Source organism: Coloeus monedula (genome assembly GCF_965178545.1).
Source record: "Coloeus monedula genome assembly, chromosome: 29".
NCBI classification, from domain to species: domain Eukaryota; kingdom Metazoa; phylum Chordata; class Aves; order Passeriformes; family Corvidae; genus Coloeus; species Coloeus monedula.
Genome location: NC_138809.1, coordinates 2380962 through 2399551, shown reverse-complemented (window position 1 = coordinate 2399551; position 18590 = coordinate 2380962). Strand labels below are relative to the sequence as shown.

At 63.7% G+C, this 18590-nt stretch overlaps 1 protein-coding gene across 1 annotated transcript; it reads left to right on the top strand.

Annotated features, from left to right (window-relative positions):
- Positions 1-11: 11 nt before the first annotated feature.
- Positions 12-18320, top strand: USF1 (upstream transcription factor 1). The gene is made up of 11 exons (XM_082298547.1): positions 12-107; positions 3860-3928; positions 6237-6286; positions 7951-8069; positions 9109-9210; positions 10941-11130; positions 12627-12714; positions 13573-13631; positions 15091-15185; positions 15269-15397; positions 18001-18320. The coding sequence occupies exons 1-11, from the start codon at positions 49-51 to the stop codon at positions 18088-18090; spliced, it is 1050 nt and encodes a 349-aa protein (XP_082154673.1). The 5' UTR covers positions 12-48; the 3' UTR covers positions 18091-18320.
- Positions 18321-18590: the final 270 nt, after the last annotated feature.

Below are 18590 nucleotides of genomic sequence, written 5' to 3'. Positions count from 1 at the left end.
GGGAGCTTCCGCCCGCGCCCAAGATGGCGGCGCGGCGGCGCCGTGCGCATGTGCGGGGCCCATGGCGAGACAAGGGGCCGAAGGCGCGCAGGGCCCGAGGCCGAGAGGTACCGGGGGGAGGGGGTCCCCGGGGGACACCGAGGGGCGAACCCCGCCGTGAACGGGGACACCGCGACCCCGCCACAGCCCCGGCCGCGGGCGGGGAGCGGCCGCGCCCGCCGGGCCCGCGGGGAGGGGCGGGGGAGGGGAGTGGGGGGGGGTGGAGGCCTGTGGGGGTGACCCCCCCCTCAGGCGCGCGCAGCCGGTTGTCACTGTCACCCCCCCAGGTCCCCCGTTCGTGTCCCCTCCCCGCGCTCGGTAACGACCCCCCCCGTGTGTCGGTGTCGCGCCCATCCCCCCCCGTTTTGTCACCCCTTCGTGTCCCCCCCGGCCCGTTCTGTCAGTGTCGCCCCTTTGGTGGCTTTTTCCTCCCCCTCCCCCCCCACCCCCCCACTTTGTCACCCCTTTTGTGTCGCCTCCCCCACCCCCCCCACCCGCTCCGTGTGTGTGTCCCCGTTGTGTCGCTGACACCCCTTTCGTGTCCCCCCCCTCACTTTGTCACCCCTGCTCCGTGTCCTCCCTTCTCCCCCACGGTCCCTCAGCCGCCATCGTGTCACCCCCGCCCCGTCACTGTCACCCCCCTTTCATGTCACCCCTCTTGGTGTCACCCCCCCGATCATTGTCACCCCCCTTTCCTGTCACCCCTTTTCGTGTCACCCCCCCTTTCATGTCACCCTTCTTCATGTCACCCCCGCCCCGTCACTGTCACCCCCCTTTCATGTCACCCCTCTTGGTGTCACCCCCCCGATCATTGTCACCCCCCTTTCCTGTCACCCCTCATCGTGTCACCCCCCCTTTCATGTCACCCTTCTTCATGTCACCCCCGCCCTGTCACTGTCACCCCCCTTTCATGTCACCCCTCTTGGTGTCACCCCCCTGTCACTGTCACCCCCCTTTCCTGTCACCCCTCATCGTGTCACCCCCTCCATCACTGTCACCCCCCTTTCATGTCACCCCCCCCAATCACTGTCACCCCTCTTGGTGTCACCCCCTCCATCACTGTCACCCCCCTTTCATGTCATCCCACCAATCACTGTCACCCCCTTTCGTGTCACCCCTCTTCGTGTCACCCCCCTGTCAGTGTCACCCCCCTTTCATGTCACCCCTCTTGGTGTCACCCCCTCCATCACTGTCACCCCCCCATTCCCCCACCCCGTGTCCCTCCCCGGGGTCTGTCACTGTCACCCCCCCCCCCCTTCAGGTGTCCCCCCCCTTTCATGTCACCCCCCCAATCATTGTCACCCCCCCTTTCATGTCACCCCCCTTTCATGTCACCCCCCCCAATCACTGTCACCCCCCTTTCATGTCACCCCTCTTCGTGTCAATCCTGCCCCGTCACTGTCACCCCCCTTCATGTCCCCCTTTCTCTGTCACCCCACTAAATGTCCCCCCCGGCCTCATTCTTGTCCCTCCCGGTGTGTCACTGTCCCCTCTGCCACCCCCATCTGTCACCCCCCCTTCAGTGACCCCCAACTTGTCACCTCCCCCGGTGCCACCCCAAGGTGGGGACCTGCCACCGCTCGGGGTGTCCCCATTGAGGGGGGTGAGGGGTTATGGCCACCCCAAAGTGTCACCCTGGGGGAGCTGGTGGGTTTGGGGACAAATCGTGGGGGTTTGGGGACACGTTGTCACCTAGGGGGACACCTGGGAATGGTGGCTGTGGCTGGTCACAAGTGTCCCTTAGTGGTGGCCAGTGGCCAGTTGGGGTGGCCAGTGTGTGGTCGTGGTGGCCAGTGTCCTGTCATGGCCAGTGGCCAGTCACAATGACCAGTGTCCCATAGCAGTGACCGGTGTCCCACTGGTGTCTGATCCCAGTGGTCACTGTCCTGCTGTGGTGGCCGGTGTCCCATGGTGGTGACCGGTGTCCCATCATGGTGGCCGGTGGCTGTTTGTGGTGACCAGTGGCCCATCGTGGTGACCAATGTCTGGTCAGGGTGGCCGGTGTCCCATCCCGGTGTCCCATCCCGGTGTCCCATCCCGGTGTCCCATCCCGGTGTCCCATTCTGGTGTCCCAGTCCCTGTTCCCATCCCTGACCCCCTGTGACCCCATATCCCTGTCCCTGTCCCCATCCCTGTGTCCCTGTCCCCATCCCTGTGTCCCTGTCCCCATATCCCTGTCCTGTCCCCATCCCTGTCCCCCTGTCCCCATCCTGTCCCCCTGTCCCCATATCCCTGTCCTGTCCCCATCCCTGTCCCCCTGTCCCCATCCCTGTCCCCCTGTCCCCATATTCCTGTCCTGTCCCCATCCCTGTGTCCCTGTCCCCATATCCCTGTCCTGTCCCCATCCCTGTGTCCCTGTCCCCACATCCCTGTCCCTGTCCCCACATCCCTGTCCTGTCCCCATCCCTGTGTCCCTGTCCCCATCCCTGTCCCCCTGTTCCCACATCCCTGTCCTGTGCCCATCCCTGTCCTGTCCCCATCCCTGTGTCCCTGTCCCCATCCCTGTCCCCCTGTCCCCATATCCCTGTCCTGTCCCCATCCCTGTGTCCCTGTCCCCATCCCTGTTCCCATGTCCCTGTCTCTGCACCCCTATCCCAATCCCCAACCCTCCTTGTCCCTAAATGCGAGTCCCCGTGTCCCTGTCCCCATCCGTGTGTCCCTTTATCCCTGTCCCCATCCTTGGATTCCTGTGTCCCTAACCCTGTCCCCGTGTCCCTGTTCCCATCCCTGTGTCCCTGTACCCCCCTGTCCTGCTATCCCTGGCCCCATCCCGCTGTATCCCGATATCCCGGTGTCCCTGACCCCATCCCTGCATCTCGATGTCCCTGACCCCAGTGTCCCAGTGTCCCCTTATCCCGGTGTCCCTGTATCCCTTATCCTGGTGTCCCTGACCCCAGTGTCCCGTTATCCTGGTGTCCCTGACCCCAGTGTCCCGATATCCCGGTGTCCCTGACCCCATCCCTGCATCTCGATGTCCCTGACCCCAGTGTCCCTGTATCCCTTATCCCGGTGTCCCTGTATCCCTTATCCCGGTTTCCCTGACCCCAGTGTCCCTGTATCCCGGTGTCCCTGTATCCTCTTATCCCAATGTCCCTGACCCCAGTGTCCTGTTATCCCGGTGTCCCTGACCCCGGTGTCCCTGACCCCAATGTCCCTGTATCCTCTTATCCCAATGTCCCTGACCCCAGTGTCCCTGTGTCCTGGTGTCCCTGACCCTGGTGTCCCTGTGTCCCCTTATCCCGATGTCCCTGACCCCACTGCCCCCTTGTTCCTGTGTCCCTGACCCCCCTGTCCCTGACCCCCCTGTCCCTGACCCCCCTGTCCCTGACCCCACTGTCCCCATGTCCCTGACCCCACTGTCCCCGTGTCCCACTGTCCCCATGTCCCTGACCCTGCTGTCCCCCTGTCCCTGTCCCACTGTCCCCCTGTCCCTGTCCCGCTGTCCCCATGTCCCACTGTCCCCCTGTCCCTGTCCCGCTGTCCCCCTGTCCCTGACCCCGCTGTCCCCCTGTCCCGCTGTCCCCCTGTCCCGCTGTCCCCCTGTCCCTGACCCCGCTGTCCCCATGTCCCACTGTCCCCCTGTCCCTGTCCCCCTGTCCCTGTCCCGCTGTCCCCCTGTCCCTGACCCCGCTGTCCCCCTGTCCCACTGTCCCCCTGTCCCTGACCCCGCTGTCCCCATGTCCCCCTGTCCCCCTGTCCCTGTCCCGCTGTCCCCCTGTCCCTGACCCCGCTGTCCCCATGTCCCCCTGTCCCCCTGTCCCGCTGTCCCCCTGTCCCTGACCCCGCTGTCCCCCTGTCCCTGACCCCGCTGTCCCCGCAGGGCTCTGAAGGCTGTGAGGCTGCTCCGCTCCCGCCCCGCTGATGCCCGAGGGAGCCGAGCCATGAAGGGGTGAGTGGGGACCCCAAAACTCACCTGGAACCCCCAAAATTCACCTGGAACCCCGAAAACCTGACCTGGGGCCCCCAAAACTCACCTGGAACCCCCAGAACCTGACCTGGGACTCCAAAATCTGACCGGGGACGCCCAAAATCTGATCTGGGACCCCCAAAACTCACCTGGAACCCCCAGAACCTGACCTGGGACCCCCAAAACTCACCTGGAACCCCCAAATCTGACCTGGGACCCCCCAAACTGACCCAGGACTGCCCAAAATGAACCCAGAACCCCCTAAATCCAACCCAGGATCCCCAAAACAGCCCTGGGACACCCCCCCCCCCCCCCAAATCTGGCTCAGGACACCCCAAATCTGACCTGGAACCCCAAAATCTGCTCTGGAACCTCACAAATCTGGCCCAGGACCCCAAAATGGACCCAGGACCCCCCATAACTACCCCAGAACCCCCAAACAGCTCTAGGACCCCCTGAAATCTGACCTAAGGCCTCCAAAACTGACACGGGACCCCCAAAATCTGCTCTGGGACCCCTCAAACAGACCTGGGATCCCCCAAAACTGACCCCAGGATTCCCCAAATCTGACCCGGCTTCCCCCAAATCCCATCTGGGACCCCCAAAACTGCCCCAGAACCCCATAAAAGGCCCTCGAATCCCCCCCAAAACTGCCCTGGGACACCCAAATCTGATCCAGAACCCCCCAAATCCCATCTGGGACCCCCAAAATGGCCCCAGGACCCCCCAAACCATCCCAGAACCCCTTAAACGACCCTTGGACCCCCCCCCCAAACTGCCCCAGGACCCCCAAAATTCAATCTGGGACCCCCAAAACAGCTCTGAGACCCCCAAAATGGCCCCAGGACCCCCAAAATTCAATCTGGGACCCCCAAAACAGCTCTGGGATCCCTCTGGGTCCCAAGACCCCCCCTCAAATCAGCTCAAGGACCCATCCCCCCCATGCTGGGACCCCCAAAACTGCCCCAGAACCCCATAAAAGGCCCTCGAGTCCCCCCCAAAACTGCCCTGGGACACCCAAATCTGATCCAGGACCCCCAAAATGGCCCCAGGACCCCCCAAACCATCCCAGAACCCCTTAAACGACCCTTGGACCCCCCCCCCCAAACTGCCCCAGGACCCCCAAAATTCAATCTGGGACCCCCAAAACAGCTCTGAGACCCCCAAAATGGCCCCAGGACCCCCAAAATTCAATCTGGGACCCCCAAAACAGCTCTGGGACCCCCAAAATGGCCCCAGGACCCCCAAAATTCAATCTGGGACCCCCAAAATTCAATCTGGGACCCCCAAAATGGCCCCAGGACCCCCAAAATTCAATCTGGGACCCCCAAAACAGCTCTGGGATCCCTCTGGGTCCCAAGACCCCCCCTCAAATCAGCTCAAGGACCCATCCCCCCCATGCTGGGACCCCCAAAACTGCCCCAGAACCCCATAAAAGGCCCTCGAGTCCCCCCCAAAACTGCCCTGGGACACCCAAATCTGATCCAGGACCCCCAAAATGGCCCCAGGACCCCCCAAACCATCCCAGAACCCCTTAAACGACCCTTGGACCCCCCCCCCCAAACTGCCCCAGGACCCCCAAAATTCAATCTGGGACCCCCAAAACAGCTCTGAGACCCCCAAAATGGCCCCAGGACCCCCAAAATTCAATCTGGGACCCCCAAAACAGCTCTGGGATCCCTCTGGGTCCCAAGACCCCCCCTCAAATCAGCACAGGGACCCATCCCCCCCATGCTGGGACCCCCAAAACTGCCCCAGAACCCCATAAAAGGCCCTCGAGTCCCCCCCAAAACTGCCCTGGGACACCCAAATCTGATCCAGGACCCCCCAAATCCGATCTGGGACCCCTAAAATGGCCCCAGGACCCCCCAAACCATCCCAGAACCCCTTAAACGACCCTTGGACCCCCCCCCCCCCAAACTGCCCCAGGACCCCCAAAATTCAATCTGGGACCCCCAAAACAGCTCTGAGACCCCTAAAATGGCCCCAGGACCCCCAAAACTGCCCCAAGACCTCCCTAAAGCAGCACTGGGACCCCCCCAAAACTGCCCCAGGACCCTCAAAATTCAATCTGGGACCCCCAAAACAGCTCTGGGACCCCTCTGGGTCCCAAGACCCCCCCTCAAATCAGCACAGGGACCCATCCCCCCCATGCTGGGACCCCCAAAACTGCCCCGTGGGGGGGGGGGGGGGCCGGGGGGGGTGGGGGTGATTTGGGGGGTCCCGGATTTGGGGTTTGGGGGGTTTGGGGGGCTCAGGGACCCCCCCCTAACCCCCTGCCCATCCCCAGGCAGCAAAAAGCAGCTGAGACGGAGGAGGGGACGGTGCAGATCCAGGAGGGTGAGGGGGGGACCCCCCAAATTGGGTTTGGGGGGGATCTTTGGGGGGGTTATGGGGTTATTTTGGGGGGAGCTGTGGTGGGATTATGGGGGTCTGGGGGGTACGGGGTGGTTTTGGGGGTGTTTTGGGGGGGTATGGGGTGATATTGGGGGGTTATGGGGGTATGGGATGATTTTGGGGTGATATTGGGGGGGTTTTGGGGGGGTTATGGGGGGGGTATGGGGTAGTTTTGGGGGGCTTTGGGGGGGTATGAGGTGGTTTTGGGGGGGCATGAGGGGTTTTGGGAGGATTTTGGGGGGTTATGGGGTGATTTTGGGGGGGTTTTGGGGGGTTATGGGATGATTTTGGGGTAATTTTGGGGGGTTTTGGGGGGCTTTGAGGTGGTTTTGGGGGGTTATGGGGGGGTTTTGGGGGGCTATGGGGTAATTTTGGGGGGGTTTTGGGGGGGTATGAGGTGGTTTGGGGGGGGTATGAGGGGTTTTGGGAGGATTTTGGGGGGTTATGGGGTGATTTTGGGGGGGTTTTGGGGGGGTATGGGGTGGTTTTGGGGGGCTATGGGGTAATTTTGGGGGGGTTTTGGGGGGTTATGGGATGATTTTGGGGTAATTTTGGGGGGGTTTTGGGGGGGTATGAGGTGGTTTTGGGGGGTTATGGGGGGGTTTTGGGGGGTTATGGGGGTGATATGGGGGGTTATGGGGGGCATGGGGGAATTTTGGGGGGGCTTTTGGGGGGATATGGGGTGGTTTTGGGGGGTATGGGGTGATATTGGGGGTATGGGGTAATTTTGGGGGGGTTTTGGGGGGTATTGGGGGGTATGGAGTAATTTTGGGGGGTTTGGGGTGAGTTTTGGGGGGTTTTGGGGGGTTTTTGGGGGGGTATGAGGTGGTTTGGGGGGGTTTTGGGGGCTTATGGGGGGTATGGGGTGATTTTGGGGGGTTTTGGGGGGATATGGGGTGATTTTGGGGAGGTTTTGGTGGGTATGGGGGAATTTTGGGGGGGTTTGGGGGGGTTATGAGGTGGTGTGGGGGGGTTTTGGGGGGGGTTGGGGGGTTATGGGGGGTATGGGGTGATATTGGGGGGTTTTCAGGTGATTTTGGGGTGGTTTGGGGTGGTTTTGGGGGTTTATGGGGAGGTATGGGGTGGTTTTGGGGGTTTTTTGGGTGATATTGGGGGGTTTTGGGGGGTTATGGGAGGGTACGGGGTGATTTTGGGGGGGTTTTGGGGGGTTTTGGGGGGTCCATGAGGGAGTTTTGGGGGGGCCTTGTGGGGTTATGGGGGGCTGGGGGGATCTGTGGGGGGGTTTGGGGGGGTCAAGAGGGCTTATGGGGGGGGTTGGGGGGGTCTGAGGGTGGGTCTGAGGAGGGGGCAGTGCCCTCTGCCCCCTTCCCCCCAATTTTGGGTACCCCCCCCCCCAATTTTGGGTGCCCCCTCCCAGTTGTGGGTGCCCTCCCCCCAATTTTGGGTGCCCCCTCCCAGTTTGGGTACCCTCCCCCCAATTTTGGGTGCCCCCTCCCAGTTGTGGGTGCCCCCTCCCAGTTTGGGTGCCCCCTCCCCGATTTCAGGTATTCCCCTGAATTTGGAGTTGCCCCCTCCCCAGTTTCGGGTGCCCATCCCCAGTTTGGGGTGCCTCCCCCCCAAGTTTGGGTGTCACCACCCCCCCCCAGGCTCGGTGGCCACCGGGGAGGACCCCACGAGCGTGGCCATCGCCAGCATCCAATCGGCCGCCACCTTCCCCGACCCCGGCGTCAAGTATGTGTTCAGGACCGAGGGCGGCGGCACGCAGGTACCGCACCTGGGGGCACCTGGGGGCACCTGGGCACACCTGGGGTACACCTGAGCACACCTGGGCACACCTGGGGGGCACCTGGAGCACACCTGGGATACACCTGGGCACACCTGGGAGGGACCTGGATGCACCTGGGGGTACCTGGGCACACCTGGGGGGCACCTGGGCATACCTGGGGGGCACCTGGGATACACCTGGGATGCACCTGGGTACACCTGGGGGCACCTGGGCACACCTGGGGGTACCTGGGGTACACCTGAGCACACCTGGGGGTACCTGGGCACACCTGGGGGTACCTGGGATATACCTGGGCACACCTGGGCACACCTGGAGGTAGCTGGGCACACCTGGGAACAGCTGGGGTACACCTGGGATTCACCTGGGATTCACCTGGGGGCACCTGGGCACACCTGGGATACACCTGGGTACACCTGGGGGGCACCTGGAGCACACCTGGGCACACCTGGGATACACCTGGGTACACCTGGATACACCTGGGCACACCTGGGGGGCACCTGGAGCACACCTGGGCACACCTGGGTACACCTGGATACACCCGGGCACACCTGGGGGGCACCTGGGCACACCTGGGATGCACCTGGGCACACCTGGGATACACCTGGGCACACCTGGGAGGGACCTGGATGCACCTGGGGATACCTGGGCACACCTGGAGCACACCCTGGGGGCACCTGGGCACACGTGGGGGGCACCTGGGATACACCTGGATACATCTGGGAGGGACCTGGATACACCTGGGGGTACCTGGGCACACCTGGGGGTACCTGGGGCACACCTGGGCACACTCTGGGGACACCTGGGGGTACCTGGGGCACACCTGGGCACACTCTGGGGACACCTGGGGTACACCTGGGGCACAGCTGGATACACCTGGGAGGCAGCTGTGGGCACCTGGGCACACCCAGGTATACCTGGGCATACGTGAGGTACCCCACCTGTGGCAGGTGTGGTACCAGGTGGGGTGGCTCTGGGGGGTGCCCGCGTGCCAGCTGTGCGATGTGCCCACCTGTGCCAGGTGATGTACCGGGTGATCCAGGTGGCTGACGGGCAGCTGGACGCGCAGACCGAGGGCACCAGCGCCATCAGCGGCTACCCGGCCACGCAGTCCATGACACAGGTGGGTCACCTGGGCACGCCCTCTGTGCCACCTGTGCCATCCGTGACACAGGTGGGTCACCTGGCCACGCCCCTGCCACACCCCCCTGGATCTCACCTGTGCCACCTGTAGCCTTGAGCTCAGCTGTGCCCCTGGGCTCATCTGTGCCCCACCTGTGCCCTCGGGGCTCACCTGTGCTCCTGAGCTCACCTGTGCCACCTGTGCCCCCCGTGTCCCACCTGTCCCACCTGTGCCCCTGGGTCTCACCTGTGCCCCCCGTGTCCCACCTGTCTCACCTGTGCCACCTGTGCCCCCGTGTCCCACCTGTGCCCCTGGGGCTCACCTGTCCCACCTGCCTCACCTGTGTCTCACCTGTTCCACCTGTGCCACCTGCGTCGCCCTTATCTGTGCCACCTGTTCCTTACGTGTGCCACCTGTCCCTCACCTGTGCCACCTGTTCCTTACCTGTACCACCTGCGTCCCCCTCACCTGTCCCTCACCTGTGCCACCTGTCCCACTTGTGTCACCTGTGTTCCCCTCACCTGTGCCACCTGTCCCACCCGTGTCCCCCTCACCTGTTGCCCACCTGCCCCTCACCGGTTGCCCACCTGCCCCTCACCGGTTGCCCACCTGTTGCTCACCTGTTCGTTACCTGTCCCACCTGTCCATCACCTGCCTTTCACCTGCCCCACCCATGTCCCCCTCACCTGTGGCTCACCTGTGGCTCACCTGTGGCTCACCTGTGGCTCCTTTGTCCCTCCCATGTCCCTCCCATGTCCCTCACCTGTCCCTCACCTGTCCCTCACCTGTTCCCCACCTGTCCCCCACCTGGGGCTCCCTTGTCCCTCCCCTGTCCCTCCCCTCTCCCTCACCTGTCCCTCACCTGTCCCTCACCTGTCTCCCCCCTTCCCCGCCTGTCCTCTCCTGTCCCTCACCTGTCCCTTCTTTGTCCCTCCCCTGTCTCCCACTTGTCTTTCACCTGTGGTTCTCTTGTCCCTCTCCCCTGTCTTTCACCTGTCCCTCCCCTGTCCCTCCCCTGTCCCTCTCCTGTCCTCACCTGTCCCTCCCCTGTCCCTTCCCTGTCCCTCCCCTGTCCCCACCTGTCCCTTCCCTGTCCCTCTCCTGTCCTCACCTGTCCCTCCCCTGTCCCTTCCCTGTCCCTCCCCTGTCCCCACCTGTCCCTTCCCTGTCCCTCACCTGTCCCTCACCTGTCCCTCACCTGTCCCTTCTTTGTCCCTCCCCTGTCTCCCACCTGTCCCTCACCTGTGGTTCTCTTGTCCCTCTCCCCTGTCTTTCACCTGTCCCTCCCCTGTCCCCACCTGTCCCTTCCCTGTCCCTCCCCTGTCCCCCACCTGTCCCTCACCTGTGGTTCTCTTGTCCCTCTCCCCTGTCTTTCACCTGTCCCTCCCTTGTCTTTCACCTGCCCCTCCCCTGTCCCTCCCCTGTCCCTCACCTGTCCTCACCTGCTCCTCCCCTGTCCCTCCCCTGTCCCCCATCTGTCTCTCCCTTGTCCCTCTCCTGTCCCTCCCCTGTCCTCACCTGTCCCTCCCCTGTCCCCCATCTGTCCCTCACCTGTCCTTCCCCTGTCCCCCATCTGCCCCCCACCTCTCCCCCACCTCTCCCCCACCTCTCCCCCACCTGTCCCTTCCCTGTCCCTCCCCTGTCCCCCATCTGCCCCCCACCTCTCCCCCACCTGTCTCTCCCCTGTCCCCACCTGTCCCCCCTGTCCCTCCCGTGTCCCACCTGTGCAGGCGGTGATCCAGGGCGCTTTCACGAGCGAGGACGCGGTGGAGACGGAGGCGGCGGCCACCGAGACCCACTACACCTATTTCCCCGCCGCGGGCGTGGCCGACGGCGCCGCCGCCACCGCAGCCACCGCCGCCACCGCCGTCGTCACCACCCAGAGCTCCGAGGCGCTGCTGGGGCAGCCCACGCCCACAGGTGAGGGGCGGGGTGGGCACCTGGGGGGGGTTTGAGGGCATCTGGATGGGGTTTGGGGCATCTGGGTGGGGTTGGGACTCACCTGGGTGGGGTTGGGACTCACCTGGGTGGGGTTGGGACTCACCTGGGTGAGGTTTGTGGGCACCTGGGTGGGGTTGAGGGCATCTGGGTGGGGTTGGGACTCACCTGGGTGGGGTTTGGGGGCACCTGGGCGGGGTTGGGACTCACCTGGGTGGGGTTTGGACTCACCTGGGTGGGGTTGAGGGCACCTGGGTGGGGTTTGGGGGCATCTGGGTGGGGTTGGGACTCACCTGGGTGGGGTTGGGACTCACCTGGGTGGGGTTTGGGGGCATCTGGGTGGGGTTGGGACTCACCTGGGTGGGGTTTGGGGGCAGCTGGGTGGGGTTTGGACTCACCTGGGTGGGGTTTGGGGGCACCTGGGTGGGGTTGAGGGCATCTGGGTGGGGTTGGGACTCACCTGGGTGGGGTTGGGACTCACCTGGGTGGGGTTCGTGGGCACCTGGGCAGGGTTGGGACTCACCTGGGTGAGGTTTGTGGGCACCTGGGTGGGCTTTGGGGGCATCTGGGTGGGGTTGGGACTCACCTGGGTGGGGTTTGGGGGCAGCTGGGTGGGGTTTGGACTCACCTGGGTGGGGTTTGGGGGCACCTGGGTGGGGTTGAGGGCATCTGGGTGGGGTTGGGACTCACCTGGGTGGGGTTGGGACTCACCTGGGTGGGGTTCGTGGGCACCTGGGCAGGGTTGGGACTCACCTGGGTGGGCTTTGGGGGCATCTGGGTGGGGTTGGGACTCACCTGGGTGGGGTTTGAGGGCATCTGGGTGGGGTTGGGACTCACCTGGGTGGGGTTGGGACTCACCTGGGTGAGGTTTGTGGGCACCTGGGTGGGGTTGAGGGCATCTGGGTGGGGTTGGGACTCACCTGGGTGGGGTTGGGACTCACCTGGGTGGGGTTTGAGGGCATCTGGGTGGGGTTGGGACTCACCTGGGTGGGGTTGGGACTCACCTGGGTGAGGTTTGTGGGCACCTGGGTGGGGTTGAGGGCATCTGGGTGGGGTTGGGACTCACCTGGGTGGGGTTGAGGGCATCTGGATAGGGTTTGGGGGCATCTGGGTGGGGTTTGGGGGCACCTGGGTGGGGTTTGAGGTCACCTGGATGCATTTGGGGTCTCCCCTGTGGGATTGGGGTCTCCCTTGTCCCATTTGGGGTCTCCCCTGTGGGATTTGGGGTCTCCCCTGTGGGGTTTGGAGTCTCCCCTGTCCCTTTTGGGGTCTCCCCTGTCTCATTTGGGGTCTCCCCTGTGGGGTTTCCCCTGTGGGATTTGGGGTCTCCCCTGTGGGGTTTGGGGTTTCCCCTGTCCCATTTGGGGTCTCCCCTGTGGGATTTGGGGTCTCCCCTGTCCCATTTGGGGTCTCCCCTGTGGGGTTTGGGGTCTCCCCTGTGGGGTTTGGGGTCTCACCTGTCCCGTTCGGGCTCGCAGGGCAGTTTTTCGTGATGATGTCACCTCAGGAGGTGCTCCCGGGCGGGGCCCAGCGCTCCATCGCCCCCCGTGCCCACCCCTACTCGCCGTGAGTACCTGGGCACACCTGGGGCACACCTGGGAACACCTGGGACACATCTGGGCACAGTTGGGAACACTTGGGCGCACCTGGGCACACCCAAACGCACCCAAACGCACCTGGGCCACACCTGGGCACACCTGAGCACAGCTGGGACACACCTGGGCCACACCTGGGCACACCTGAGCACAGCTGGGCCACACCTGGGCCACACCTGGGCACACCTGAGCAGACCCAGGCTGCAACCAGACACACCTGGGGCACATCTGGGCACACCTGGGTCATACCTGGGGCACACTGGGGGCACACCTGGGCACACCTGGGACACACCCGGGCACACCTGGGGCACACCTGGGCACACCTGGGGCACACCTGGCCACACCCGGGCACACCTGGGGCACACCTGGGACACATTCAGGCACACCTGGGGCACACCCGGGCACACCCAGGCACACCTGGGACACACCCAGACACACCTGGGGCATACCTGGGGTATATTTGGGGCACACCTGGGACACATCCAGGCACACCCGGGCACACCCAGGCACACCTGGGACACACCCAGACACACCTGGGGCATACCTGGGGTATATTTGGGGCACACCTGGGACACATCCAGGCACACCTGGGCACACCTGGGGCACACCTGGGGCACACCTGGGACACCCCCAGACACACCTGGGGCACACCTGGGCACACCTGGGACACATTCAGGCACACCTGGGGTATACCTGGGGCATATTTGGGGCACACCTGGGACACATCCAGGCACACCTGGGCACACCCGGGCACACCTGGGGCACACCTGGGACACATCCAGGCACCCCTGTGCCCACCTGAGCCCCCCCCCGGTGCCGTTTCCCGCAGGAAGTCGGAGGCTCCCCGAGCCACCCGGGACGAGAAGCGCCGGGCACAGCACAACGAAGGTACCGGGGTCACCCCAAACCCCAGGGGTCAGCCCAATCCCAGGGGTCACCCCAAACCTGAGGGGTCACCCCAAATCTGAGGGGTCAGCCCAAAGCTGAGGGGTCACCCCAAACCCAGGGGTCACCCCAATCCCAGGGGTCACCCCAAACCCGAGGGATCGCCCCAATTCCCAGGGGTCACCCCAATCCTGAAGGGTCATCCTGGTTCCGGGGTCATCCCCATGGTGGGGTTATCCCCCCGTTCCCAGTGCTCCGATCCCAATTGGGAATCCCCCATTCCCAGTCCCCCATTCCCAACTGGGAACCCCCCATTCCCAATCCCCCATTCCCAACTGGGAATCCCCCATTCCCAATCCCCCATTCCCAACTGGGAACCCCCCATTCCCAACCCCAATTCCCAATCCCCCTTCCCAATCCCCCATTCCCAATCCCGTTCCCAGTTCTGTTCCCAGTCCCCCAGTCCCAACTGGGAATCCCTGTTCCCAACCCCATTCCCAATCCCGTTCCCAATTCCCAAACCCCATTTCCAATCCCCATTCCCAACTGGGAACCCCCCATTCCCAATCCCCATTCCCAACTGGGAACCCCCCATTCCCAACCCCAATTCCCAATCCCCCTTCCCAATCCCCCCTTCCCAATCCCCCATTCCCAATCCCCCATTCCCAATCCCAATTCCCAATCCCCCATTCCCAACTGTGAATCCCCTATTCCCAACCCCAATCCCCCATTCCCAATCCCCATTCCCAACTGGGAGTCCCCCATTCCCAATCCCCATTCCCAACTGGGAACCCCCCATTCCCAACCCCAATTCCCAATCCCCCTTCCCAATCCCCCCTTCCCAATCCCCCATTCCCAACCCCAATTCCCAATCCCCCTTCCCAATCCCCCCTTCCCAATCCCCCATTCCCAATCCCAATTCCCAATCCCCCATTCCCAACTGTGAATCCCCTATTCCCAATTCCCCATCCCCAATCCCCCATTCCCAATCCCCCATTCCCAACTGGGAAGCCCCCATTCCCAATCCCCCTTCCCAATCCCCCATTCCCAATCCCCATTCCCATCCCCCATTCCCAATCCCAATTCCCAATCCCCATTCCCAACTGGGAACCCCCCATTCCCAATCCCCCATTCCCAACTGGGAACCCCCAATTCCCAACCCCAATTCCCAATCCCAATTCCCAACCCCAATTCCCAATCCCCCATTCCCAATCCCCATTTCCAACTGGGAACCCCCAATTCCCAATCCCCATTCCCAACTGGGAACCCCCCATTCCCAATCCCCCATTCCCAATCCCCATTCCCAACTGGGAACCCCCCATTCCCAATCCCCCATTCCCAATCCCCATTCCCAACTGGGAATCCCCCATTCCCAATCCCCCATTCCCAATCCCCATTTCCAACTGGGAACCCCCCATTCCCAACCCCCATTCCCAACCCCAATTCCCAATCCCGTTCCCAGTGGAGCGCCGGCGCCGGGACAAGATCAACAACTGGATCGTGCAGCTCTCCAAGATCATCCCCGACTGCTCCATGGAAAACACCAAATCCGGACAGGTCCCAGCCCTTCCCCGGGGATTTGGGGCCGCATTTGGGGTTTTGGGGATCCCCCCGGTGACCCCGAATTCCCGAATTCCCAGAGCAAGGGCGGGATCCTGTCCAAGGCCTGCGATTACATCCAGGAGCTGCGGCAGAGCAACCTCCGGCTGAGCGAGGAGCTGCAGGGCCTGGACCAGCTGCAGATGGACAACGAGGTCCTGCGGCAGCAGGTGGGCAACTGGGAGCACTGGGAGGCACTGGGATGGCAGTGGGGGGCACTGGGATGGACTGGGAGGCACTGGGATGGCAGTGGGATTGGATTGGGAGGCACTGGGATGGAGTGGGATTGGACTGGGATGGGACTGGGGCCTGGACCAGCTGCAGATGGACAATGAGGTCCTGCGGCAGCAGGTGGGCAACTGGGAGCACTGGGAGGCACTGGGAGGCACTGGGAGGCACTGGGGTTGGACTGGGATTGGATGGGGAGGCACTGGGATGAGATTGAGAGGAACTGGGATTGGATTGGGAGGCACTGGGATGGCACTGGGAGGCACTGGGGTTGGACTGGGATTGGATTGAGAGGGACTGGGATTGGATTGGGAGGCACTGGGATGGAGTGGGATTGGATTGGGAGGGGACTGGGGCCTGGACCAGCTGCAGATGGACAACGAGGTCCTGCGGCAGCAGGTGGGGAACTGGGAGCACTGGGAGGCACTGGGATGGCAGTGGGGGGCACTGGGATGGACTGGGAGGCACTGGGATGGCAGTGGGATTGGATTGGGAGGCACTGGGATGGAGTGGGATTGGACTGGGAGGGGACTGGGGCCTGGACCAGCTGCAGATGGACAATGAGGTCCTGCGGCAGCAGGTGGGCAACTGGGAGCACTGGGAGGCACTGGGGTTGGACTGGGATTGGATGGGGAGGCACTGGGATGAGATTGAGAGGCACTGGGAGGCACTGGGAGGCACTGGGATGGGATTGAGATGGACTGGGAGGGGACTGGGGCCTGGACCAGCTGCAGATGGACAACGAGGTCCTGCGGCAGCAGGTGGGGAACTGGGAGCACTGGGAGGCACTGGGATGGCAGTGGGGGGCACTGGGATGGACTGGGAGGCACTGGGGTTGGACTGGGATTGGATTGGGAGGCACTGGGAGGCACTGGGATTGAATTAAGAGGCACTGGGATGGACTGGGATTGGATTGGGAGGCACTGGGATGGCAGTGGGAGGCACTGGGAGGGACTGGGATGGGACTGGGATGGGACTGGGATGGCACTGGGATGGGACTGGGATGGCACTGGGAGGCACTGGGAGGCACTGGGGATACTGGGATGGCATTGGGATGGCACTGGGAGGCACTGGGAGGCACTGGGGGGCACTGGGATGGCACTGGGGGGGATTTTGGGGTGCGGGGAGGGTTTGACCCCCCCCAAACCCGCCCAGGACCCCCCAAATCCGGGTGGGGGAGCTGAAGGAACTGGGAAGCACCGGAGGTTCTGGGGCTTTACTGGGAGTTACTGGGAGCACTGGGAGGGCACTGGGGGCTGTTTTGGGGTGCAGGGGGATATTTTGGGGTGCTGGGGGCTGTTTTGGGGTGCCAGGAGGGTCTGAACCCCCTCCCAACCCCTCCCGGCCCGGGACCCCTCCCCAAATCCGGGTGTAGGAGCCGAAGAACCCTTGGGGTTACTGGGGACTATTGGGAGCACTGGGCTGTACTGGGCTGTACTGGGAGGGCACTGGGAGCTGTTTTGGGGTCCTGGAGGACGTTTTGGGGTGCAGGGGGTGCCTGAGTCCCCCCCAATCCCCTCGGGACCCCTCCCCAAATCCCGGCGGAGGAGCTGAAGAAAAAGAACCTGCTGCTGTGGGTTTGGGGTACTGGGAGTTACTGGGAGGTACTGGGCTGTACTGGGCTGTACTGGGAGAGCACAGGGGGATATTTTGGGGTGCAGGGGGATGTTTTGGGGTGCAGGGGGATGTTTTGGGGTGCAGGGGGTGCCTGACCCCCCCCGGGACCCCTCCCCAAATCCCGGCGGAGGAGCTGAAGATCAACAACCTGCTGCTGCGGGTTTGGGGTACTGGGAGTTACTGGGAGAGCACTGGGAGTTACTGGGAGAGCACTGGGAGTTACTGGGAGGGCACTGGGGGATGTTTTGGGGTGCAGGGGGATATTTTGGGGTCTTGGGGGAAATTTTGGGGTTCAGGGGGTGCCTGACCCCCCCCCGGGACCCCTCCCCAAACGCAGGTGGGGGTGCTGAAGAACGAGAACCTGCTGCTGCGGGTTTGGGGTACTGGGAGAGCACTGGGCTGTACTGGGAGGGCACTGGGCTGTACTGGGAGGGCACTGGGGGCTGTTTTGGGGTGCAGGGGGATATTTTGGGGTGCTGGGGGCTGTTTTGGCGTGCCAGGAGGGTCTGAACCCCCTCCCAACCCCTCCCGGCCCCTCCCGGCCCGGGACCCCTCCCCAAATCCGGTTGTAGGAGCTGAAGAACCCTTGGGGTTACTGGGGACTATTGGGAGCACTGGGCTGTACTGGGAGGGCACTGGGCTGTACTGGGAGGGCACTGGGAGCTGTTTTGGGGTGCAGGGGGATATTTTGGGGTCCTGGAGGACGTTTTGGGGTGCAGGGGGTGCCTGAATCCCCCCCAATCCCCCCGGGACCCCTCCCCAAATCCCGGCGGGGGAGCTGAAGAACGAGAACCTGCTGCTGCGGGTTTGGGGTACTGGGAGTTACTGGGAGTTACTGGGAGAGCACTGGGGGATATTTTGGGGTGCAGGGGGATGTTTTGGGGTTCAGGGGGTGCCTGATCCCCTCGGGACCCCTCCCCAAACGCAGGTGGAGGAGCTGAAGAACAAGAACCTGCTGCTGCGGGCGCAGCTGCGCCAGCACGGGCTGGAGATCGTCATCAAAAACGACACCCACTGACCCCCCCCGCACCCCAAAATCCCCCCCGGAACCCCCAAAATCCCCCTCAGCACCCCCAAAATCTTCCTCAGCACCCCCAAAACCCCCCCCCGGAACCCCCAAAATCCCCCTCAGCACCCCCAAAATCCCCCCCTCCCCCCCAAACCCCTCCCCACGCTCGGTTTGTGCCCCTCCCCCCCCCATTCCCCAATCATGAACCGACCCCTCCCCCACCCCACCCCCCCCACGTGGTCTCGGAGGGGGGGGGGGGAGGAAGCTCCGAGACCCCCCCCCCCCCCTTCCCAAAATTCCCAAAATTCCTCCAAATCCCCTCAAATGCCGCCCCATCCCCCCCCCCCCCCCAAAATCCACCCCCACCCCCCAAAATTTCATCCCCTCCCCCCCCCCCACGCTCTCGGCCCGGTGGGTGCCGGCCCCGCCCCTCCCCCACCCTCAGGGGACCCCTCCCCCACCCCTAAAATTTTGGGAAATTCCCCCCCCATCCCCCACAAATTTTGGGA